This window comes from Buteo buteo, chromosome 18, assembly GCF_964188355.1.
Source record: "Buteo buteo chromosome 18, bButBut1.hap1.1, whole genome shotgun sequence".
In the NCBI taxonomy this organism is placed as follows: domain Eukaryota; kingdom Metazoa; phylum Chordata; class Aves; order Accipitriformes; family Accipitridae; genus Buteo; species Buteo buteo.
In genome coordinates this window covers 9,964,899-9,991,510 of record NC_134188.1, presented here as the reverse complement: position 1 = coordinate 9,991,510, position 26,612 = coordinate 9,964,899, and the positions used below count along the sequence as shown (strand labels likewise).

The following is a 26,612-nucleotide window of genomic DNA, read 5'->3' as shown; positions in this document are numbered from 1 at the left end:
AGAAATGTCTTCCGATAGTCTAGGCAAAAATTAAATTTTCATTTGCACCTCTGGCACTATTCTAAATTCCTCCATCTCTTTGTTGTCACTGTTCTTTCAGAAATAACTGGTCATTGCATCCTGCTTTATCTTCCTCCCTGCCAACTTATACAGACAAGGTTATTTTAATCTTTTCCCTATGCCAATCCTTCCACTTCTCAAACTGCCTCATTATTTTTTCTTAACTCTCTTAAGTTTTTCAGCATTTCAAAATTAAAGTTTTGCTTACTTCCAGAGAAATATTGCTTAATTTTAGGAAAAAGTGATTCAGGTTCTTTTTTGGTTAAGGATATTGAGCAATGTTTACATTGTTTTGCACACGCATGCACGCGCACATATACACATACTTGTAAACATTATCTATTATTCATAAACAGAAAAGAAGTTAAACTACTGCTCAAGTTCAGAAATACTTGCCATCAGAAAACTACTACTCGCTGTGGAAACCAAGAAGTTACATTTTATACTTTTTCACTTATATACATATGTATCCTTTTTATGACAACCAAATGTAAGAATAAAAGTAAAAGATGACTCTACTTACTACTATCACTACTGGTAACAATAATATAAATCCATGAATTAAAATCTGCTGTGAATTAGTATTTTCACTGAGGCACCTGTCTTCCACAGGCCATCTCCAAGTTGCCTAATGTCAGAGTGTAATCCGTTTTCTTCCATACTATTCTTATCAGTACTACATAAGAATCCAGCTAAGCAACAAACACGTAACTTAAATACACTGAAAACACAATTAAACAGCATTTCTTTTCCAGTATGAATCACACATATAAGAATAAGGATGAATTCAAGAACACCGAACACCTTTAAACCAAAAGTGATCGAACATTTCACTACCTTCAAACTGCAGTTACAAACCTTTTATTAGCATCTTCTGTATCTCCGCATAAGTATAGTCTGTTTTGCAGTATCCATAATTTATTCTCACAGCAAAACACCGCCGCAGCTGATGAAACTGTCTCTCCAGTACAGAAAGGACCCTCTAAACAGCCATTAATACTTAGCTATTTAAAAGCTTCTGCCAGTTAGGCTTACTTACAGGATTTACAGTGCTGCCTCCTATTGTATTTCACTAGCTCTCCAAAATAACTCTACCTGGTGAGAGGCAGATTATTTCACTGCTTTGCCTATGCATAAAGCAAACCACATGCCACGGCAACACCTAGAAGAGGGTGGGGCAAGTTTTCAACAGAAAGGCGTGACTAGAAAATGTAGCAATCAGCTCAGTTACACCTCAGGATTGACTTGTTTATTCTTCAAGCTGTGCTCAGTAAGAAATCAAAGGCATCTGAGCCTGAGATACGATAGATTTTCTGTGGAAAAGCCAAATAAACACATATTAGAAAAGCTGATGCAATGAGTAGGCACTGTTTATTTTTTTTGCCTTCTTAAATTAAGAAATCATTCCAATGCTTAGGTTCTACAGCAAACCCTAGACCTTTGCTTGTGCACTGGCTACCTTACCTTGCACCAGGATAAAGCACCCTTGAAATCTGCTTCTCAGTTACACAAGTGTCCCTTTATTCTGCAGGGAGGACTGTGGTCTGGTGTTGATGTGTCCCAGCATAAGGGGCTCTACCATATCACGAGAAAGAGGAGGGAGCGGATGACACGTATGGAGCAGAGTTAAAACTTTGCGTTTTTTTTTTTTTTCTATGCTGCATTGCTATGTAGGAGAGTTGTTATCAGTAAACATCCACAAAGCTAACCTCACGGCCTCTATTCAAACCTCTCCTTAAATCTCCTGCTTTGATACAAACACTCCACAATGGCAAGCTGCTGTGCTACAAAACCTATGTATCAGACTAATCATTGTTTCTTTAGAGACTTGCATTCCCTGTCATTGTTTATTATAGCTGTTCCTTGTGGTAGCATCATGCCACCTAGGAGCCCCAGGCATGGACCAGAATACCATCCTGAGACTCACAGAGTGAAAATCAGCTCTTTGTCCCAAAGAACTTGCAGCTTCATACTTAGATTTCACAGCACTGCATAGTGCACCTTTAGCTATGATTGCCACTCCCAAGCATTACCCTAAGATGCACACAAAAATAATAATATTTCACTTAGGTGTTGCTGACATACAGGACTATATGGGACAAAATTTAGAAGAGAACAATCAGCCTAACTAGCCCGAGCGTAGCACCCCCCTTCCCTCTGAGCAGCAGCTTTAACCCTGTGAATGGCAAGGGAGAAGGATGCTCTTCAAACAGCAGCTCCAGTGCTGCATATGAGACCATCTTTGCTTCAGAGCCAGTTGAAACCAAAGCCCTGACGAAGCACAGAAGACAAAAGCACTGGAGACCTGCCCTGTTTGCCTGGCTACAGCTAAAGCTGCAGGTCTTGTGTCTAAGCTGCCTCTGGGCTAGAAATGGTGGGAACTGATGCAGCAGAGCTGCCTGGTGCTGGTACTCTCTGCCATGGCCTGGGAAAGCTATGCTTTCCTGTTATATCACAGCCATAGGGCACCAGATCCCCATGCGCCTTACACCTTGTCCTCTTGAGAGGGAATGAAATAGGATGCAGCCACTGCTAAGTCTAGAGGCTTTCATACACTTAAAGCCTTTATGCAAAACCTGAGCAAAATACATTTAGCCAATTTACCTAGTACTTGCCACTTAGCCCTCATTCTTTGACACAGAACAGATAATCTCTCATTACATGACCAAGTAAAATCCCAACCTTCTCAGTGAGGTGAATGGCAAGAGACTGGAAAAATAATTTAAACAAAATTTTCTAAGCAAAACACAGAACATTCATAGACTTTTTTAAAGCTGGAAATAATGTATGTTCTGATTATAGCTCACCGTGGTTGCTTCTGAGTCTGGTTTTTCCTTGATTTTCTAAAGGAGAAAAGCCAAGCAAACGGTGATCTGAACCCCAGAAAGGAAGCTGAAGTGTTCTTTTGTGCTTGAGGATTTGTGCGGGATGACATTTTTAATTCTTTATTATCTAAAAATATTATAAAAAAATTTATTTGTTTCAAGTTCTTACTAAATACAGTATTAAAATATACATTAAAAGTTATGTCTTCATAAACAATTTTCTTTTGCTTACCTTTTATGCCAAGAAAATCCAGTTTTATTGACATTTTTGGACAGACTATGCGACATGCTGGTTTATAATGACTAGCTAGAAGACTAAGAAAAAGCTAAACAGATCTAAAATTTCAAAAAGTATTATTGGGTTTGGGTGACCCAGCCATAAGATACATGAGGCTGATTTTCAGAAAGCAATCAGCACTCAACCATTTGAAACCCAGAACTGTTTTAAAATATAGGCAAATTAGACATTTGAAAATTGGGGCACCCACAGTCATTAGTCAGTTTCTTTTCATCTTTGTAAGAAATATAAATATGACAACCCTGAATATACAATGGTTTAGTAGACTGTAATGTAACTATGTAACAGTAATTCAGACTAAGATGTCTTCTGTATCATACGATTCTTTATGATGGGATTCCCTTGGCCACTTGAGTACATTTTTTCTGCTATAAACTGCATATCAGAACTGTATTTTAAATTCAAAATATCATGAATGATTTCTTTGGGAAAGTTATGATTTGATTTCTTCAAACAGAAGATAAACCCAGCCTGCCTGTAAAGGCAGCTGGCAATTGGTGTGAAGGAGAGGATGAGTACTGCGCACAGATTAGGGAAAGAAACTGCGGGGTCTGCTATTAAAACATGCCACAGGAAACCAGAGGACATAAGGAAACAAGACTTCACTCAGGTATAAGGCACTGCATCTGTTTTGGGTTTTTTTTTCCCATTTAAAACATCACATGCCTGAGACAATACAACAGCCTGAAAATGGCTTATCCAATGACTGTAAGAGAAAGCAAAAACAGAAATGAGAGCAGTGTCACTGATAACAAGAGCAAGGGGCAGTATTTTAGACCTAGTCCAAAATGAAGTGAATAATTAATGTCATGTGATTTAAATCCTGTGTGTAATACACGGCTTTCACTTTAGTGACAATCACTGTGTATTACAAAATGCTGCATCCTTTACCCCTTTCTGAGCCTTAACCTCTTGGTGGTATTGTTTGACTTGATAAAGAAGGTGACATCAGGAGAGTGCTAATAGCACTCTGCCGTAGCCAGGATGGTCTAGGGATGTAGACAGAGCAAGGCTTGCAGGTAGGAGTAGTACCTTTTATTAAACCAACTTACACAGTGGGAAATATCAGACAAGCCTCTGAGGCACACAACCCCTTCTTCAGATCTGAAATAGAAACAGCAGCTTTCAAAGTTAAATACCAGGGAACAATCACATAGAGTTTAGTTAGCTAATGCATCAGTTGGACCTTCTCTGAAAGAGAAAAACAGTAGATAGCTATGGACTAGAGGGGATGTTGAGGGAAAATGGTCAAGAAAGATATCTGTTCTGTGTGGATCTGTAGTTTCAGGAAAATTTTTAGGGTTTCACTTTTCTTCTGAAATACATGACTGCTTCCAGTTGCTATGAAGCACAGATAGGAAGAGCTCAATGAAAACACGCAGAAATGTGAATAGAATAAAAGCATATATTATGCATTAAAACTATCTGGATGGAAGATGAAAAAGAGTACAGAATGCCATGCTTGATATAGAGACTCTATGTTTCTTGTGCATGTTCATTTTGGATGGGCAACAGAACCTGTGAAATGAGATCTCCAGAAGCCGCTTCCTGGCCAGCCCAACTTCCCAGACTTTGTCACCCGCCCTGATAATCAGCACTGGCATGCCTTTAGCCCAGTGCTAGCAGGAAAAGTTTTCCTTCTAGTTTCTTTAAGAAAACTAAGTAAAACCGAAAAAGTTTTTATACAAAGTAAACATTGATGCTTTGATTGGGAAACCACCACTATATTTAGTATAATTACAGCAACTTCATCTTGATTAAGAAAGAAATTTTTTACAGTGAGGACAATCAATCACTGGAACAACCTCCCCAGGGACGTGGTGGAGTGCCCATCACTGGAGGTTTACAAGATGCGACTGGATAGGGTGCTAGATAATCTCATCCAGGCTCCCTTTCCCACAAAAGGTTGGACCAGATGATCTTCTGATGTCCTTCCAATGTGGGCTGTTCTATGATTCTACCTATGAGATAAGAATATCAGGGATTTTCTGTTGTGACTCCCAGCTGTGCTTTCAACAGAATCTGCTTAAAGAAATGTAGTCATTTTGAGAATATATCTTTGGTAATACTTTAACATGAGAATAAACTCAATACAGTTTCAGAAACTCCTTAGCTATTACACTCTGAAATGCTCTAAGACATTGGTTTGGTGACCATTATCATATACATAAGGAAACAGAAAAATGCAACTCACCAGTGTTTTTCCTGTTCCTTAGCTGGTGCTCTAATGGTGGTTTTAGCATTCTATTGACATCAATGTAATTCTGAAATTTTTTTCTTTGTATTTCTTCAAACCATTCTCCAGTCACTCCTTGTAGCCCTGTTTTAGTGTTCTTTCTCTTCAGAAGTTTGCTAGAAAGGAAAAAAAACCCCACCAATTTATTTTTAGCCATTTTAGATATTACAGGAACATCATTAGGAACCCTCCCTGTTGTTCCTTTAAGTATTTACAGTATATTTCTACTTACAATGACTTTTTAAAAGACACAGTGGGATGTGAGACATGATACATCCACAGCAATCACATAAAAGTTTTAGTGACAGCAGAATTCTCCAGCTTAACAATGAGATTATGTGAGCAGGTTAAGTGGACAACTCATATGCTTGCATTATTCTGCCTTGCATATATCTGCTTGCATTATTCTGCTTGCATATATCTGCCTTGATATACATCCTTCTTCCTTGCAAAAATGAGGTAATAATTCATAAGCATTGTAAAACTAATTGAAAGTAAGTTTAAGTTCAGCCAATAATCGAATTAGAATAAATAATATTCTTAACAAAGCAATTCTTGAAATATTTATTCACTTATTTAAGCAGAAGCAATGAAGATTATTCTGATTTTCAAGAGGAAGCTCACTGAGGCCCTGCCAGTGAGGTGCCTACCACACATTTTCTATGTAAAGGAGAATAATAAATTGTGAATTCAGCTAATAGGTATTCATGCAACATGTTCAACGAGTTTACCACATTTTCCTCTTTCCTTGCTGCACAGTGATTCTGCCTGTGTTTAATACATATGGAAGCAACTAATAATGAATATGAATGTTCTGCCGTGCAGAGACGAAGCCTGAACATACTACACACATATGGCTGCAACCGAAAAAGCTGTTTAGTAGCAAATTGAGGTTTTAGACCAAGAGGTCACAGGAATGAACTGTTTATCGGGGCATAAAAGAACAAGGTACAGTTGCAAAGGAGTCGGAATAGTGCAACGGACACACAAAGTTACTTGTTTTCAAATTACATTACACAAGTGCCTGAAGCACAGATGCAAACACAGCAAATCCACGCCCCAACTGATTCTGGTGGCAACAGAACAAGACTTTGTGCACAGCCTGGAGATGTACTACCAATGTTTTAGCAAGGCTTTCATGTAAATCTTCCACCTTAATCAGTGGTAAATCCCATGTCTAGGAATACAGATGCTCTCAGAGAACACAAATTATTTCGGTTATCAATTTGAATAAAACCTCATTTTCTCTGAGGCAGCACTACCTCACAAAGCAAACTTAAAATTAAACATCTAGTCTGGGAATGGATGTATTTCCAACCGGAATTGATAGAAGGTATATTGTCCATACCAGCACCTCCTGTTCATCTGGTGGCATCTGAAGAATGGGGGGCAGGAGAGAGACATTTTTGGTAAATGAGTGTCTATTTCCTTTGACAAAGATTACACAGACACATGCACAAGAACTAGCCATTTGAAGTAATTTTATTACAAAGGCAAAAATCTTAATCATCACAGATAACTGCCGCACCACGGGAGTGACTAAACACCGTAAACGCCATCTGCAGCATGGAAAACAGCCTAGCAGTAATGTGAAACAGGAGGAGGCGATGAACAAAGTGCTCTCAAGCGCCAGCTTCATGACCTCACTCCTGTGGCCTTAGCAAAGGGGATCCGAGATACCGCACAGAGCCAGGCATGAGGTATTTGGGGAGTGGCTGCAGTCGCAGCGGCTGCCCGGAAGACAAAGCCACAGCAGTTTTGCTGAAGTCCCGAAAGTAGAGACCGTCTCCTAGAACCCACCCCTGGGGTCTTTCAAAACCCAGACAGCAGGAATTGGTTTTTCTCCTCAGAACGAGGCAGACGCCTTCGGATCTCCGGGCGGGTTCGGCCGCCCGTTCCGCGGGGGAGCCGGCGGGCTGGGGCGCGGGCGCCACCTAGCGGCGGCGGCCAGACTCACAGCCGAGCGCCCGCCACGCCGCAGCCGCCCCCGTGCTTGTCCCAGGGCAGGCCTTCAACCTCCGCGCCCACCGCGGGGAAGCTGCCATCGTTTATCCATAAACACCGGTTTCCTTCACATTTAGGCATTCCAGAGAGGAGGAGAAGAAACACAAAGAACCACGCTTACTCCAGCATCAACCACATCAGGCGCCGCACAAACAGGCCTTTCACCGAAAAACTGTATTCAAAATCTTGCGCAAACACTGACATTAATATTTGAGCACCGTAAAGCCTTTAGATGCTTGGCATTATCGGTAGTCATTATCTGTGAATGTGCTGCTTTTGAATTGTGCTGTCATCCCCGACTCATGAGATAAACCCTTTAAATTGCTCGTGCGTATTTGTATTTACACACACGTGCAGGCCCTTGTATTGAACCCTGTATATATAGTTATGTGAGCACTGAATAATATTAATATGATACATCATATGTAACTGCAATATCGCATGACTATTAAGTATTTCTCATCTGTGATGACTCCCAGCCAAACCACATCATTTCCCTATATACCTGCTCTGTCAAGTCTACATGCCCCCTCATGATACTAATGAATGACAGTTGTGAACTAGAAGGAAAGCCCATCTCAAGAAACAATTACAGCAGAAGATGGTATCTGCAGTCAGTATTGCAATGAACTTGCCTTTGAGGCAGCGCTATTGTTACTTGGATTGCAAATTATATATTGAGACACTGCTCCGTAGGAGTGTCAAAACAGCTAATGCTCTCTAAACCAAATGTACTAATCCTGCTTCCCTGTCTGCTCCATTCGTTCTCCTCCTTTCTCTACAGCCACGTTGGACACTTGGAGCCACCTCCTTTTGAGAGGAGACAACATCACTGTGACGGGGAAAAGTACCTGTAAGCTGTTACAGGATTACAGGCAACTCCACTCCCAGGATAACTTACAGGAGACTGCTCCACAAATGGGATCAGGCAGCAATCCTAAATGACCTCACAGGCTACACCTCATTACCTTTTCCCATCTATTATCCTACACAGCATCTAAACTAATGAATCACTCAGGAGCAATTCCTTTGCACTGTTTTTAAAAACATCTTCTTCCTTATTGGCACAAGGACGTCCCAGTATTTCTTATACAGACATCTCCAGGGAAAAGTTAACCTAAATGTTTGTATGTACTAGACTTTCATGTGGGTTATCATAAATATTGTGAAAAGAGCTGTAGCCTCCCCCTGCCACTTCCTGTTAGGATAATAAGGAGCTTTAATTGCTATTCTAAGAGGAAAGGTATTTTCTCTACCATCTTCATCCAGAATATAAAGCAGAAGACAGATCTATAAGGTAGTAGAAACTGGGTTGCCAAATAGGACGTCTGAGGACATCTCTGCTGTTTGCAGGGGACAGAGGACTCAATCCCACTTTTGCCAAAGCAGAAATTATGATTCCTATAGACTTCAGCAGAAGCAGGATTTGGCCCTAAAGGACTCTTACGACACCCCTCACGAGAGAACAGATACACAGCAACCACCTAGCATGAGGAATTACACCAGATGAAGGATAAGCAGACCAGTATTTGTTCCTCGGATCTAAGCTCTTGGTGTCTGAGAAGACAAGGCTGAAAGGATTGCAGATAAAAACAGTGGCGACAGCATTAGAGAAAAACTACAGCAGGGCAGATAATTTGCAAAAAGAGTTACCTAAACCAAGCTTATGTCTTTACTCTGTTTATATTCCTTACTTTGTCAGTGAGAAAAGGCTAGAGATGTTAAAAAATAGTGCCTGAAGAACCAGTTCTTTCCTAATTTTTTGCTTCCATTTACCACCTTCCCACTGCTTTATACATTATGCCACACAGGTGAACTGTGCATCTCTTCATCATTTCTATGGCCAGTTAATTTTCTAGAAAACTCTGGCTGCTATCACAGCCATGGGTAGCTCTAAAATGCATATGCAATAATATTTTCTTACTCATAGCTCCTTTTAATTTTATAAAAATAATTTAAAGACATACTTTCAAGTTGTCATCTTATTTGGAAAAAAAAAGGGGGGAAAGAAGCATTACTGATAACAGCAAAAACTACCACAGCTGAACTAATTTGAAAAAATTATTATCCGCCATTTCATATAAAAGTATAATAGCAACAGCATTCTGGTTTCCAAGGTGCCAGAGAAGCTCCTGTAGTAGGTTAATCCTACCAGGAAGAAAAATAACGATACGCAGAGCCAAGATACTCTCTCCTAGCACAATAAGTCTATTTTCTAAGGCAGTCTTTATTCTTAGTAGCTGGTATATTTTTACTCACATTAAAGCAATCTTTTGTTTATTTTTCTCTCTTACTGTTTTCTGTTTGGCTCATGTCAATAAACCAAGTCAGCTTCATTATTACAGGTAAAACATTATGCAGAAGTAGGTGAATCAGAGAGGAAAACTGACTCCCATGTTTTGGTTGCACACACTACAAGACAATGTAAAAAGATCTAACTGAAAATGCACTTATTTTTTCTTTGGCTTTTGCATTTATAAAATTAAGCACTTCCGCAGTAATTCTCTGAAAAATCAAAGCCTCTTCTATTTTGATGAACAAAATGTTGTGTTGGCAATAATACTTGAATCTAACCTGCTAGGTCACTGCTAATCAACCATTCATTTAATTTGCCTTTCCCCAAAATACTAGTTTTCTATCTAAGTCTTCATTCTTTTCCTTTTGTTGTTATGCTCATTAACCCACTAAGTTGCCATCAGAAGATGTATTTGTCCGAGTATGTGACTAATAAAACTAAAACTAAAGATATGTATGGGCAAAGAGGATGTGCCACGACAAGGAAGACCAAAGAGTGTGTTGGTTCAGTGTTTCTTTCTGACCATGACCCAAATACCAACAAATGTAATGAGAGGACTTTCACTGTCCTGAACAGGCATCAGGTCAGGCTGCTAGAGAGTCACCTATTGGTGACACCTCTGGATGGAAAGGAGTAACTGGAAGTACTAAGAAAGGTTCATGTGAGGGACTGGGGAAACACTTCACAGCCCAGCACTGAACTGTATGGGATCTGTTTTCAACCCCACTTTGATGGGCACTTCAAGTTGCCAGCTCACAATTATCCCTAAATATTTAGATTCCAGAAATGTGCAAAACCAGGAGATGGAAGCAGGAAGGAAGTGAAAAGGGAATGAATCTTCTCTAGTTTTTCCTTCCAGACTGTACATTTAATAGGCAGAAGTACTTTAAACACAAAGATACCACTTCTGCACATGATTTTGATATGCACCCCATAGTACCCTTTCAAGCAGCAAGTTGGGCTACTTAAGCAGATATCTGCAAACAGTAAATGTCATTTTGTCCCCAGAACGCTTTTCTGACAACAAACATCAGATTCACACATTAAGTCCTGTTGTGTGTGTCACGGATACAGGCAGGGAATATGTGAGTTAAAGGCAGAACACCTTTTCTGCACTTACTGAATTTCCCCCTTGTCGGCTCATGGGGAAAATCCTTCCATTTCCACCTCTCTTCTTTCTAATTAAAAAGTAGAAAAATCACAAAATCTGATATTATTACACTACCTCTATTAAGCAGATTTATTCTTATAAATTAAAGCTGATCACCTGCTTTGAGATAGCCTAATATGGTGGCAATGTGTATGTTCATTAGACACAATCCACAAAGACAGTTAGACTATCAGCATACACGGAACATTTTCATCAGACTCCCACTGTGTGTTGAATATTTCTTTCCACTCTATTAACTCACAATGTCTTTTGTGTCTACAATTTTTTAACTTAAGCACACTCTGTACAGTGGCTAAAAGTTACCTGTGTTTTTCCCAAAGCATTAACTTCTCACATTAAACTCTATGAAATGAATATATTGCAGGTGACTTACTCTAACTGCAGTTTTCCTTCACTGAGTCCAACATTCCATTTCCCCTTGAAGCTTTTGTCTGTTCCCATGGGCAAGAGCACAGACTCACACTTTTCTTTGAAACAGAAACCTAGGAATTGTTGTAAGGGCAAGGAAAAGGTTCATTCTTATGGTGACCACATAACTCCTCTCTGCACTGGCAGCTTAGGAATCAGAAGTTCTCAGTTAAAGCTCAGAAATCAGGACCTCAATGACTGTCTTCATCAAGTTAACCTTTTAAAGCACAGAGCATTGAAAACTGAGATCATGGGAGCTGAGGGCTATTAATCACCCATCTCAAGGTGTAACAATGTCTCAAAACATTAAATATGAAACTATTTCTTCAGCAGCTACCCTGGGTTTACAGTGAAAACGTTATTTCAGCCCTGCTGGAACAAATCAAAAAGGCTATAAGTATATATCTTTTAATTGAGTTTATACATACTTAGAATGTGAAAGCTTTTAGTCCCTTGGGCAGCTGGTCAACAAGAGTGAATGAGGTGAAATACCGCTAGTAATGTCACGAATAGAGTGAGCACGAAAAAGGGGAAAGCTCCATGCTCAGAACATTTTACAATCTCTCTGTACAGGCTGCAAATGACAGGTCAAAAAAACATGGGTGTTACTTCATTATGCTGTCAATACTCACAAGCTACCTACCAACATTATATGGTAATAACAAAACAAATCCATGATGCAATGCAAAGGAAGGCTACCTATCATTTTTAAAGTGTGTCACATAGCTTCTGAATGGTAGTAATTGATATCTCTAATGAGATGACTTCATTAATAGGAATTTCCAATAGCATTAATACATGCTAATAGATGCAATGGATATAATTCTCCATGCAAAGATTCTGATTTGTTTGCAGGGATAGATGCAGTCTCAATCCAAAAATATCATGTGACAGGAGTAAGTTTTGTGCTCCTGAATTTCTGTCCTGGAAGCCTTACATGGAAATACAGATGTATACTGTGAAGGCCACATGGTGGCCTTGGAAGGCTGGGGACCAGGTCTTCTTAGGAGTCTCAGTAAATCTGAAGCTAATGATTAACAGCAGACATATTTACTCTTCCAGGGTAGAGCTGCTAGTTGATTGTGAGACCTTTTATAAATATTGATAGCATGCAAAGAGACCGCCATCTATGCAAGTAATTTACAGCTCAGTCATGCATTATAAATTTAACTTTCTTACAAAGACATACAATACAGATGCTATTCCTCATGTTATTGTGCAACTTTCTTTATGTAAAACTGTGCCTAGGTAACAACGTAAAGGGAAAAACAAGAAAACAGACACAGGCCAGGTGAGAACTTCAAATGAGAGCAACTGGTTTCAAAGGAAGACCAAGGTCTCATCTCTGCAAGCAGGTTTCTGTGTGATAGCATGTGGGTCTGGACAGAGCTCTAAAATTGAAAGGCTCCAGATGGGCTTAGATATTTGTTTGTATAGAGCTAAGCTTGAATCCTAGGGCTCTCAAAATACACCTTTGCAATCTCAGATAATTGTACAGAGTCTCACATAGAGCTGAAGCAAGATTCTGGTCAACAGAAGTAAGACAGAAGGTCAGAGTGTACCTGCACACAGTTTATGTGTTACTACAACACTACAAAAGCCTCATTTACATTGCTTTAAATTAAGGAAAGCAGTCACAAGAATGAAAATAAGCTCTAAAAGTTTACACAGTGGATGTTTTTCGTCAGGAAAGACAATGCTTATATACATGCGTATAATACATACTTACACAGATCCTCTACTACAGTAGCTTAGAATCTCGTAATTTATCACAACTCTTCCACTAGAAATAGAAATATTATAGTATAATAATACTTTTAAATATCATATTTTTATATATATATATAGTGTTATATATACGCATATAAACATATCTTTTAAGAACACGCAAATCTATAATGCAGGAACAAACAGACTGCGGAGCACCCCAGCCACACTGCTGCAGCTTTGCTTGGCTGCAGCTCTCTGCACCAAGACCCCTGTATTTAGAAATCCAAAGACATGGCAAGCAGAAGTATTGCAGTTCCTTGATTATTCAACCACACAAATTAACCTGTGTGTAATTTATGTACAATGAAGTGCAAACAGACTGCACTTTTCCTCATTTACTCTTAGCTTTTGTTTTGATGTGGTTGGTCACAGTTAGTATGGTAACAGTACATATACCTATTTATTTCTGAGGTAAGACTGATAAAAAGAATATAGTTTCAGGTAGGAGTTTAAAATGCAGGCATTGAAATACAACTTATTACATAGAACAGTGTTAACATAAATATCTAGCTGCAAAGAAGGATTAGGAATAGGTACATTGGCGATAAAAGGGAGACTAGGGAAAACGTGGGCCCCCTCCGGAATGAAACAGGAAACATGGTTACCCAGGATATTGAGAAGGCTGAGGTACTCAATGACTTTTTGCCTCAGTCTTCACCAGCAAGTGCTCCAGCCACACTGCCAAAGTCGCAGAAGGAAAAGGCAGGGACTGTGAGAATGAAGGACTGCCCACCATAGGAGAAAAATCAGGTTCAAGACTGCCTAAGGAACCAACCTGAAGGTGCACAAGTCCATGGGACCTGATGAGATGCATCCGTGGGTCCTGAGAGAACTGGCAGATGAAGTGGCTAAGCCATTATCCACCATATTTGAGAAGTCATGGCAGTCCAGGGAAGTTCTCACTGACTGGAAAAGGGGAAACATAACACCCGTTTTTAAAAAGGGAAAAAAGGAAGACCTGGGGAACTACAGGCCAGTCAGTCTCATCTCTGTGCCCGGCAAGATCATGGAGCAGATCCTCCTGAAAACTATACTAAGGCACATGGAAAATAAGGAGGTGATTGGTGACAGCCAACACGGCTTTGCTAAGGGCAAATCATGCCTGACAAGTTTGGTGGCCTTCTACAACAGGGTAACAGCATTGGTAGATAAGGGAGGAACAACTGACATCATCTACCTGGAATTGTGCAAAGTATTTGACACTGTCCCGCACAACATCCTTGTCTCTAAATTGGAGAGACATGGATTTGATGAATGGACCACTTGGTGGATAAGGAATTTGCTGGATGGTCACACTCAAAGAGTTGTGATCAACAGCTCCATGTCGGAGTGCAGAGCAGTGACGAGTGGTGTTCCTCAGGGGTCCGTATTGGGACCGGCGTTCTTTAACATCTTTGTTGGCGACCTGGACAGTGGGATTGAGTGCACCCTCAGCAAGTTTGTCGATGACACCAAGCTATGTGCTGCGGTCAACAGGCTGGAGGGAAGAGATGCCATCCAGAGGGACCTGGACAGGCTTGAGAGGTGGGCCTGTGCAAACCTCATGAAGTTCAACAGGGCCAAGTCCGAAGTCCTGCACATGGGTCAGGGCAATCTCAAGCACAAATACAGGCTGGGCGATGAGTGGATTGAGAGCAGCCCTGAGGAGAAGGACTCAGCGGTGTTGGTTGACAGGAAGCTCAACATGACCCGGCAATGTGCGCTTGCAGCCCAGAAAGCCAACTGTATCTTGGGCTGCATCTAAAGAAGCGTGACCAGTAGGTCGAGGGAGGTGATTCTCGCCCTCTACTCTGCTCTCATGAGACCCCACCTGCAGTACTGCCTTCAGCTCTGGGGCCCCATCCTAAGAAGGACATGGACCTGTTGAAGCGAGTCCAGAGGAGGGCCAGGAAGACAATCAGAGGGCTGGGCCAGCTCTCCTATGAAGACAGGCTGAGAGAGTTGGGGTTGTTCAGCCTGGAGAAGAGAAGGCTCTGGGAAGACCTTATAGCAGCCTTCCAGTACCTAAGGGGGCCTATGAGAAAGTCAGAGAGGGACATTTTACAAGGGCATGTAGTGATAGGACAAGGGGTAATGGCTTGAAACTGAAAGAGGGTAGATTTAGACTAGCTGTAAGGAAGAAATTCTTTACTGTGAGGGTGGTGAGGCACTGGAACAGGCTGCCCAGAGAAGCTGTGGATGCCCCATCCCTGGAAGTGTCCATGGCCAGGTTGGATGGAGCTTTGAGCAGCCTGGTCTAGTGGAAGGTGTCCCTGCCCATGGCAGGGGGCCTGGAACTAGATGATCTTTAAGGTGCTTTCCAACCCAAACCATTCTATGATTCTATAATTTATGTGAACATTTAGATGCACAAATCCTCAGCAAAATGTCCCAATTTTTCCCCACTTGGTTTAATGCATTTCTTACATGAAATATGCAAGTTGTAAAACTCTTCAGACTGTCAGCTCCAGGAAATTAAGTAATTTTTCAGTTTAAAACAAGCACAGGAAAGGTTGAACTGAGGTCAGTCCTTAAGTCTATATAGTCCTGTGTTAAAGTTAGGAACACAGAAGAAAATGGGGTCTCTGTGCCCAAAGCTTAAAACCCCATTGGGCCAAGCTTCATTTGATTTGAAAACTAGATTCAGAGAGCAAAAAGGTCTTAAAGGATGATTAAATTTTGTATACATAAAGCACTAACAAAAACTAAATTTTAAAGAAGAAAAGGAGACAGATGCATGCAACATTTTTCAAATGCTGTCAAAACAGTATCTGATACAAACCAATGAACATCAGCTGAAGTCTTGACATACAGCCCAACAAGCCTTGCTCTCAGCTCTTAGCCAGGTCTCTGCAAGAGCCACATCTACAGGAGGTGCAATTGCTGCATGTCTAGACGGACCCAAGAACCTGAAGTACCTCAGGGACCAAGCCCAATAAAACTACAGTGCCTCTGGCTTCACCACAGAAAGCATGTGCTGCAGTCTTTGAGAGGATTACAAGGCACACGTAACATGAACACACCACTGGAGCACAGCTATGCCAGTACTGGGGGAGACATCCAGCCACTCTGAACATGAATCAGATATGTTCCTGTGCAACACTTCTTTTGACTTCCTGGCATAACCCATTTAATATTTCTGAAATATGTGCAAGGACTTGAAAGTGTTGGGACACAGACAGTGTGTAGAAGCTGACAGCACCTGAAAATATTTCTGGGGTCCTTCCAAGGCTGCTCACCGCGGACTGATATTCATTCCTTTCCTTACAGCAATCACAGACAGTGCATGTTACGCTTCACTGGCATTACCTTCTGGAGACCCAGTGACTCTACCACATGTCACTGGCACTACAAACAACTTTTAACAGACATATATAAGAAAGCTGAGCTAAAGTGAGAGTGACCATACCTTGCTGATGCTTTCAGCATTTCAGACAGTTCTCTTCTCCATGCAACTCCATGATTCTTTGCTTGCTTAGTATGGGAAGCTGTCTTCTTCCACCTGATGGCCATTTCCTATTCCCACTAATGCCAATTATTATTTTAACTTCTGCACTTGAATTGTGGAGGAGACAGAGGGTGTTGAGAACATAGAGACATTACTATTGGAAAGGTCAAATCTGGGAAGTGCAGAGACTTCCTACAAGGTGACCCTTAACTGGGTCACAAGTCCATAGAAAAACTAACAAAATCGGGGTGTTCTGCATTAGCAGTTATTCCAGAATAACTCCCCATATTGACTGTCTACTCATTAGTTAATGTTAGCTTGTATTGCTGTGCCTGACCTATTTATTCTTGAAGCCTGGTCAATTTATCCACATAGACAAAGCTCAATTAATTCTACTTGTGCCATTAAGCTTAGACTTAGAAAATATCTACCCATGGGCTTAACAGTAAGCCTTGGCTTAAATCTCATCAGTTTCAACAAGTATCTTCTTTTTGGCAGCCCTAATGACATCAGAAAGTGGGCTAGATAATAATGACAATAATAATCATTATGACTTTCATTTTTACAGTATTTTGTCACTTGAAAATGCAAACATTAGTTTGAATCCTGGCACAAGGCCTGTGTTTGAATGAGCATGGGGGAAAACGCCCTGAGCATGTCCCTCCCGCTCCCGTGGGTTTGGTTGCCCGGGCCCAGGGCCAGCTTGGGAAGAGCAGAGCTGGTGGCCTTAGAGAAACCTGTCATGAAGACAGCCAGAAGCCTCAGCAAGGGCCATCTCTCCTTCCCCTGGGAGCTGCTTTTAAATGGAGGCTGTCTCACTGGGCCTTGCCTCAGCTACAGCCCCAGATGCATCCCCAGCTCTGTCTGTGCACAGCCACTGCCACACTGATCCAGGTCTTGACCCCCAGGCTGACGTCCCCACCTGGCCTCAGCCTGGCCACCACACCCCTGGCCTGCCCAGCCATCATGGGGCCATGACTGACCCTGGTCACTGTCACCAGGCCTGACCCTGACGTGACTTCAGGGCTTGACCTTGGCCCTGCATCATCACCACGACCCTGCCCCGTGATCACTGGGCTGTGGTGGACCTGGTTACCCTCACTGGGCCTGATCCTGACCCGGACTCAACTCCACGGGCCTGGCCTCAGCCCTACCGTGCCACCATGGTGATTGGGCTGGGGCCGCCCCTGTCTGTCTCGCTGGGGCGGTGGGATGGTGGCACAGGCCGTCCGTGGTGGCGAGGCCCTGCCCTGCCAGCCCCGTGGGGAGCCCCTGTGGCCCCAAGAACACAAAGAAAGAAGAAATACATTCAGTGCACTACTAGACAGGCTCTTCCAAACATAACACACCTCAAAAGGTGCTTCTGGGTCTCAATCTACTGCCACACACACTGCAGAAAACCCCCTCCTCTCAAACACAAAGAAGTGCAAAGCTTTGGAGGAAAGGATTGACCTTTCGTTAACACTGAAATTGGTTTACTATGAAAAGACAAAGACCAATGAGCTGGCAGCAATGCTGGTCCGGACCCTGCTCTGTAGATGTAAAACCGGAGTTACACCACAGACTTCGGTTTAGTTAACCTAGATGCACAGGGCTAAAAACCAAAACAGAAAATGGCACACGCTGTGCCCACCTGCCCTCAGCTGTTACCACCTGCTCTTCCTCAGCTCACATGAAGCCCCAGTCCTTGACTCTACATACCTCCCCCCTCCCCCGCCCCCCCCAGTATAGGATTATTAAAAACTGGCGATGAGGAAAAAACTCGATATACAACTTAACTAATTACCTTTGGTTACGGTACACCCACTTGAACAAGGGGAGTCCCAAAGTGGGATTATTTATGACAGTAATTGTTTACCAAACTGAGTAAAGTTTTTTAATCACAGTCTTCCCTGCCATTTTTGCTTCTATTTACACTTCCTTAGCATATTAGCACTTCAGGGCTTCAAGGACCTGTTTTCATAAGTGTTTACAAACCACTAAACATGCCAGTGGCACAGTATCAGTAGTAAACAATAATAGTATCTACTCCACAAACAAGACACAATAGAGCACTTGTGCCCCGAAACATCCCGGGCGGAGTATCTCTTGTGAAAGAATTTCTTTATTAATGCTTTGTTCAGGGATGGAGCTCCACTGGAACAACAATATACCCAAGTGGTGCTGTCCTGGTATCCTGCCTGCTCACCTCACCCATGCAGCTTATGGGTATTTTGGGGTTGATTCTAAAAATTCTTTGCAATTATAAGGAGTTGGGCCCCTAATCTAGATCTCTAACATCCAAGAAGTTATTCTTAGTCTCTGAGAGGCTGCAAGAGGGTCAACAGGACTACTAAGCCAAAATAAAGGCTACAATGTCAGACCCCTCAAACTGTAAGCAAGACAAAAGAATTGAAGCACCAAGAGGGTGCTGAGTATGTCTGCACGTCTGCAACAAATGCCTTCCAAGGTTATGAGAATGGAAAAAGGTGAAAAAATACATTCCCCACGCAGTGTTTTATTCCCACCTTCTATACCAGACCTGTGAGAGCAAATGTCAGTCAGGAGAATACAATAAGGAATTACTTGCAACAGACAATGAACTCAGTAAATGATCTGCCGTAAGGCAGTAAGAACAGTTGTGTTCCTGTAACAAGTAACTACTTCCAAATGATTTGTTGTAGAGACTGTCTAGAACAAAGGAGGGGATTCATCTTTCCCACGAGAATCATATGCTGTTAATGGGTCACCAAGAGAAGAGCAGTGAGTGGTGCTGACTGTACCTCCCAATTAATTTATTTTGCTTTTCATCTTTATATTTGAGGATAAATTAAAACAAAACTCTGCTTTGCTGCCATTTATTCTCATTGTCATAGATCTGTAAGAATAAATCTACTAAATAAAAAAAAGCAAAAGCATTAACCAACCTGGAAATAAGCAAAACAAATTAAAGCAAACGGAACGAGTGCTCTTGTCTCCCAAAAGCTCCATTTCCCTTTTCTCTTTTTTTCAGTTCATATTCATAGACAGTGGCTGATGCCTAAGATACGTTCTAGAGCTGGTAATTAAGTTTTTTCCATTCTTCCTACTGAAAAGAGAAAGAATTCCTTACACAATACAGGCACAGCTGCTTCTTGAAACATGATCTAGCAAGTAAACTGCTACTCAGGGAGGCAGGTTCATTTCCCTGTTCAGTGGCTCAGTCTCTCAGTTATTTTCAGTGTCTCATTTGAAAGTGAAGATAACAGTATCTCCCTTTTTCTCAAAGATTAATAAACTAAAATGGCACAAGGCTATTGTATGTAGTCATAATAGGAGTATTATATAAAAGAGACAAATGTCCTAAATAAAGTTAATAATTAAAGAATTCAGAGCTCTTCTGCCCTTTTAAATACATTCTCTATTTATCTGTAGCTCTTCTGCTGTATCTCCCAACTGTTCATTTTTTGGACAACATGCAAATGTACCAGCTACCTGTTCCCATGCCACAACCCCCTACCTGCTGCCTCTTTTAAGTAGCTGGCTCCATGTCTCCTGGCTCCTCTTGTCTCAGCTGCCTTCTCTGGGCCCCGGTGCTGTTCAGCGGTGGAGGTGCATCTCTGCACCCTGTGTTCGGCCAGTCTGATGCATCAGAGCCCCAAAGCAGACTGGAAAGACACCTGCTTGGGCACTGTCCACCTCTCCACACTCTGCAGAGGGAGGAGCTGCCTCGGAGGTAAAAGGCAGCAGCTCCACCTCTGTGTCCCACAGCTTCATACCCTACTGCTGCTGAGCCTTCCTACAGGCACTGCCAGTCCCTCTGCTACCTGCCAGGCTCTGAAGTGCCGTCCTGAAGAGACGGGAAGCAGCGAGCCTCCCTTGTCACTCTGCCCATCAGCTTCTTGGAGAAAGGACAGAAAAGAGAAGCACCTACAGGTTTGTTAAACCTTTGGGACCTGGGGCTCTGCATGCAAATATCAGCTGTCAATTCTTTTTTAATTTCTGTCCCCAGCAGCTGCAGAACAAAGCTTGAGAAGATGAGCTGGGTGCACCCTGAAGCCTTGAAACCAGAAGTTGAATAAGACCCAAAATGTTTTTATGTTATGATTTTCAGGCCTATTTCATTACGTATGGAAAGTTGACCTGTGGTATTAATAACTGTGCCTACAGCAAGCATTCATTGTGTCCTTATGGAAGCTGAATTGTTAGGGAGCCATCTGAACATGACACTGCCCTCTGAACTTGCCAGATTCCTTCCTATCTCCTCCTGGGCATCTAACTGTGATTGAAATATTTGGGAGAAGGAACCTTCTTTCACAAGCATCTGCAAAATCATCCGTTTCATTAACCAGGCTTACTAAAGTAGCATTTTGTGACTTGAGCTGGACTTCTATCCTAACATTGCAATTATTATTATAGAAGAATGCATGTACATTGATATACAGACCCTATATTCCATTTTTTCTCTCACGTTAATGCTTATGATAAATGAAGCTTTTTCCAAGTTGCTATTATGAGTAAGACTGGATTTGATGGAACAACAAAGAATACTGAAGCTGGGTGTTACCCAAGTCCAAAACTAATATGTAATTCTTCTTTTAAATTATGAAATACGTGATTACTAAGTTTCTAAATTATTTTCAGTGGATATAGCAGTGAACAGTCATGTGAGTTACACCAAAGCTGACTGTTGCTGCTTCTCTGAACCTGTTTCGTGGGAGAAGGAGTCAGGGTACGGCTATTTTGCTGTTGGTGTTCAAAGGTACTGCTGAGAGGAGCCACAAGAGGGCACTGGAAAGGAGAAAACAGGCAAAAAAAAGGCAGTCTGGGGAACCAGCAGCCTTGGGCACATCAGGAGCTCAGCTCCCCACCAGCAGCAAGAACAAATAAAGGTCCAACAGGTCACACAGTTCATTTCTGCACAAAAGGGAAAGCAATACTGCGAGGTCTTCCAAACCAGGCTTAGAGGTGCGAAGCCTGCCACGGGAGCTGGGAAAGGGCCGATGTTACCCAGAGGATGTGCTGGGGCATCAGGGGGAGCAGGGAGGGACAGCACAAAGTGAGGCCCACTGCTACACAAATGTGCACAATCGACCACGTAAGTCACACATTCCCACTCCACACAAAGGCTACAGAGAGAAAGAGAAACGGAGATGGAGAGGGGTTGTATAAAGCAACTAACCTTTTCCCAGAGAATGCCCCCAGTATGTGTTTGACTTCATGAAGGTGTGGGCTGTCTGGGTGAAGAGAGATCCAGTAGTTCTATCAAGTTTCCAGTGTAGGTAAGCAACAAGAAAAGAAAAAATAATATATTTGTCTGGAAACAATTACGGTTACATAGCTGAGAGCTCAATGCGCTTGAGGAGGAATTTGAGAAGGTCAGTATTTCATGCTGCACTGCAGTACATTTGTGTTTATGTGAAAATCACAAACATCAACCTCTGAACCATGGTTGTCATTTGTTGGACACCGTAAGCCATACAGGATGTCAGGATTCATCTTTTGATCTTACTTTGATTTTGTCTTTCAAAATTAAGTGGTGTTAACTTTTTTTATATAACAAATGCAGCTTGTAAAGAGAGAAAAGCCCATTCCTGCTTTTTTGATTCCAGAGCCGTATCTGGGAATGGATTTTAGTTTTTCATTGATCTTTCAAGAGATGTGCAGCTATGTGCTTGCTTCTATGACATCAAACAGCACGGGCAAGATCAGCGCAGTCATTAGAACCTGACTTGTGGTCTGCCAGCAAATGCTTCATTCCCTCTGTCAATCCAGTCTAGATTGGTCTATACAGGGACATGCTATATTGTAAATAAAGATGATCACTGAACAAACTTGACCAGTGAGCCCACTGGTTATTATTGACTTGCTCCCTGACCCTGCCCAGCTCCAAGTAGCTCTTTCTAAAACCATGCTTAAGAGCAGTTCGGGGGACAACTGACTTCAGTGACTCCATGCAAAAAGGTAGTATTGATGAAACCTCTCCTTCCGTTCCACAGCATCTCCTACATGCCTCATTTGTTTGACAGCATACTTCAAAATCACACTTTGAAAGCATCCCAGGAGTGGGCTGCCACAGTGCTCAAGCATTATTTTAAAACTTCTGAACTGAAAAAAATGTGTACAAAGTTAATTATCAAAATAATAGTAATAAGAATGACATAGAGCCAAGGGGGCAGGTATGTGGGACCAAGGGGAGCAAATGCAATTTTGTTTAGAGCCTCTGAAGCTCACTGTGGTCATATAGGAACTGCAGGATTTGGCCCTCCAGGGTGATCACTGATGTTATTTAGATTATAGTAGCACAGGGCAACACCACACAGACTGGAACCCATGTTCTTCTGATGGGAATCCCCTGGCCTGAAGAGCTTACAGTCTAAATAAGACCAGGTAGACAAGCGGAGTGAGAAGGAAAGTACTCTTATTAGGCCCAAGAGAGATTAAGAAACTTCCCCAAGGACACATACAAAGCCTTTGAGAGATCCAGCGTTTAACCCAGATTTCAGTATGGTGCTTTGATCATACACACTTCACCTATCTTCTGCTCAACTTCTGAATGCCTCTTCAGCTGAGATTTAAAGTAGACTCCATCTCAGTAAAGCATCACCAGAAATGCCCTCTTATGGCATGTTTATTTTGACAGCTTTTGCAAAAAGAGAGAGACCACTTTCTATTGACAAAGTCCTAAGTACACAGAGAAACAAATACAAATTTGGGGGCAGGTGGAAGCCTTGAGTTCAAAAGCAGGCTATTACTTCACAAGCCTCTCCACAGCACTGGAAGCCTCACTGCATTTGCTCCAGCTTTAGTCTCACCCAGAGTTTTAAACTTAAAACCATCCAGCCATGTAATTCTCCATATCCAGCAAAATATTCCTCCTTTTTTGGGTCATAATGGGACACATGGAACAGAAATCAATCAAAGAAAGAAAGAAAGGTAATGCCAAATTATGGAAGAAAGAAATCGTCACACTTAACCCAGTCCAGGTTCACATGCTGCAGAAAAAGAAGACAAGTTTTAGATGCAAGTCAGTGTTGACACATAATGTTTAACCATGCCGATCATAAAGTCCACTTGACTGAAATAAAAAATACACAGTGCAACAATCCACTTGACAGAAATGTTATTCATTAACATTCCTTCTACATCTTACGCAGAAGCATTACTTGTGAAAGGTGCCCACTTGCGAGTCTGAGAGGACACTGCCTCTCACTTGCAAACTGCCCACAAGCTACCTCAAGTCTCATCTGGAGGAAGAGACGATAACCTTTAATAATAAACGGCTCATCTTCCAGCATAATTTTTATTAATTCCTTGACCTTTGCTTTCACTATCAATACAAATAGCTTTGGTCATTGCACACGGGGGAGATAGGAGCCAGAAACAAGGTCGAGGCTGTTCTATTTCTTCATACAGCTCGTATAAGATGCACGTACCGCAGGACGACTTGCGTACCTGAATGCAGAGGGAGTTCAGTTAAGTCACTTGAAAGGGTCTTGTGAACAACCTTTCAGCCAGGCGAGTGCCTGGCTTGGTTTCCAAAAGCTGCCAGGATCGGCTCCGGGATCGGCCCGAGAGCCGCCGAGCCTCCCTGCAAGGTCCCGCAAAACTTCCCCGGCACCGTTGTCTCCCCTGGTACCAGAGCTGATTTAGGCTACGCCCCCTGCCAGCGGCACCGCGGGAGACAGAAGTGGCCCTCTCCTCCTCCTCGGGGAAGGAGAGGAGCCACGGGGAGCAACAGCCGTGACTCAGAGCCGTCTCTGTCACAACACGCGTCTCCCAAACGTCCCGATGCTGCAGATGCCCGGGACGGGCGGCTCCGGCGGCCCCGCAGCAGCCGGCGCTGGCGGCCGGCCCTCCCGCTCCCCCGGCGGGACCACAGCCTTCCGCGCAGCGAGCCCGGCCCTCCCTGGCCCCCCGCGGCGCCCCGGCCGGCGCAGACCCTTCCCGGCGGGGCGGCCCTCTTCCCGCTCCTCTCAGCGGGGCGAAGCACCCGCGGGCGCCGCCGCCGCCCCGCGCCGGGGCCGTGCGCCCCTCCGCTCCCCCGCCGCCCGGCTCCGCGCCTTCCGCCCCCGCGCGGGTGCGGTGGGCAGCGACGGCGGGGGTCGAGCCTGGTACCTGACTCGGTCCTTCTCAGCCCGCCGGAGCTCCGAGTCCCTTTGCAGCACCTGAAATATGGCCCTGGCTTCCTCCTCCTTTAAAAAACTGAGATCCGGCCCCCGAGGCGCTGCGGTCATGGCTTGGCTTATCTCCGGGCGGGCGGGCGGAGGCAGGCGGGCAGCGCTGACCCCCTCGGAGCCTGCAGCGACAGCAGCATGGCCGAGCCCCGGGAGGACCGCGCACGCCGGCACCCGCGGGACGCGCTTCCCTCTGGACGGCGGGAGCCGGAGCCGGAGCCGCCGCCCCGGACGGCAGCGCACCGCCCAGGAGCGCGCTGGGCAGCACCCTCCGGAGCGAGGGCGGCGGGGCGGGCCGGGAGGCCGGGCCGGGGCTCGCCCTGTGCCTGCGCCCCGCCGCCTGACTCAGGTGTTTGCGCTGAGCGCTCGGCGCGGTGTTTACCTTGGCGCTGCCAGGCGGAGCGCACGCCCGCTCAGGGGGACCTCTGAGGGACGGTGCGGGTCCCCCCGCGGCGGCGGCGGCGGCGGTCACGGCGCGGTTCCCTCCGGGCAGCCACGCCGGGCAGCCACGCCGCGCCTCTGCCCGCCTGGCGCCGCCCGCCTCGGGCCCCGCGGCGGCGCCGGCGGCTCGTGTGCGGCCGCGGGGCGGGGCCGCCGCCAAGGCGCTCTCGGCGGCACCGGGGCAGCGCGGCCTCGCCGCTCCGCACGGGCTCCGCTCGGCCTCTCGGCCGCCCGCAGCCTCCTGCCCCTGTAGAAGGACGTGCCTGCAGTCTTGCGGAGTGGATGCAAAGCGGTAACTTTTTCACGGGGGAAGAACGGGGCAGTGTTTCATATTGACTCTCCTTTAAGGTTTTCCCGAAGAAATAGTAGAGAACAGAAGTTTTTGACCCGGGCGTTACAACCGCATCTCGGAAGTAATTTCGTTCTGACGGCTCTGATGGATCTCAGCTGGGTGCTGGTGGGAGCAGCACAAACAGGTGTCTCTCTCCAAAGTACGTATCTATCTAGTACACTGTCCTAGTTGAAGAGTTAGTAAAATGTCCTTTGAAATTTTTCTATCAAAGAAGGGCTTTATTCAGGACTGAACTGCAGATGTGAGCACAGCTGTATGGAGAAAGAAAATAAACCCCAATTTTTGTTACGGAAAAGCGAGGCAGTGGAGAAGTCAGCACGGAGGTCTGCAGCAGGAGCGGAGCCGAGCAGCACGCAGCCACCTTCCCACCCCGCAGCAGGCTGACTGACATGGGGCCGCAGAAGAAAGCTTCCCCACTAGGAAGTCGTGTGGTGCAAGTGGAAATAAGGACCTTAGAGCGCAGCAGGAATAACAGGATGCAGGAGCCTCATTGTTGTGATGTAGCTTCTGGCATCACTAGTCTGGCCCAAAAAGGACCTTACCTGATTCCTGGTGACCAAAAAAAAACCCCAAGGCTATGATACAGCTGATGAAAATGTAGTGAAATCTATGAAGAACTATGGTGTTTAGAAGATGTCAAGGGGAGGTGTCTCCCACAGAGAAAAGACATGGTGAATTTTTAATAGGGTATAGGAGACGCTTGTGGCTAAAGTCCAAGTGTTGTTGTTTCTAAAGGTGCAAAAGCCACAGCCATCACTGGTGCATTAGGAACTTACAGAACTTTTCTCTAAGGGTAAACGTCCTGTCTTCCCCATTCTGTTGCACTGAGCATAGTGGAGTGACTGTTTTACCAGCAGAAGCTGAGCATATGGAGTTCTCCCTGGGACTCTCCCAGGCAGTGGATTAGACATCACTCTCCCTTTCTGCCTGGCACCTGCAGGATACTGGAAGCAATTGCTCATGGTGCTTCTGCATCACACTGGTCTGCTCCCAGAGCTGAGGGGGGATGCGATAACATTTTTTTCTGTACGTCCATTGCAATGAACCTCATCAATGCCCACTCGTGCCTTAAAAGCTCCCCACAATGCCTCATTAATGCCCACTCTTGCCTTAAAAACAATGTTTTATATTGTTGGTGAGGCTGTAGTTTTTAAAATTCTTATTGCAAACATCTAAGGTCAAGTTGGAT

General features: G+C 43.9%; 1 protein-coding gene across 4 annotated transcripts in view; it reads right to left on the bottom strand.

The window, feature by feature from the left end:
* Positions 1–25,261, bottom strand: part of EXPH5 (exophilin 5) — a 38,581-nt gene extending 13,320 nt beyond the window's left edge. Inside the window, exons 1-3 of one of the 4 annotated variants that reach the window (XM_075049978.1) lie at positions 24,572–25,261; positions 5,378–5,535; positions 2,868–3,012 (exon numbers count right to left, since the gene is read on the bottom strand). In XM_075049978.1, the coding sequence (XP_074906079.1) occupies positions 2,868–3,012; positions 5,378–5,535; positions 24,572–24,690 (422 nt within the window). In that variant the 5' untranslated portion in view covers positions 24,691–25,261. Of the gene's footprint in view, positions 1–918; positions 1,150–2,867; positions 3,013–5,377; positions 5,536–16,456; positions 16,593–24,571 lie in introns of those variants that run through there. The other 3 variants (XM_075049979.1, XM_075049980.1, XM_075049981.1) reach the window with 3 other exon arrangements.
* Between the last annotated feature and the right edge of the window lie 1,351 nt (positions 25,262–26,612).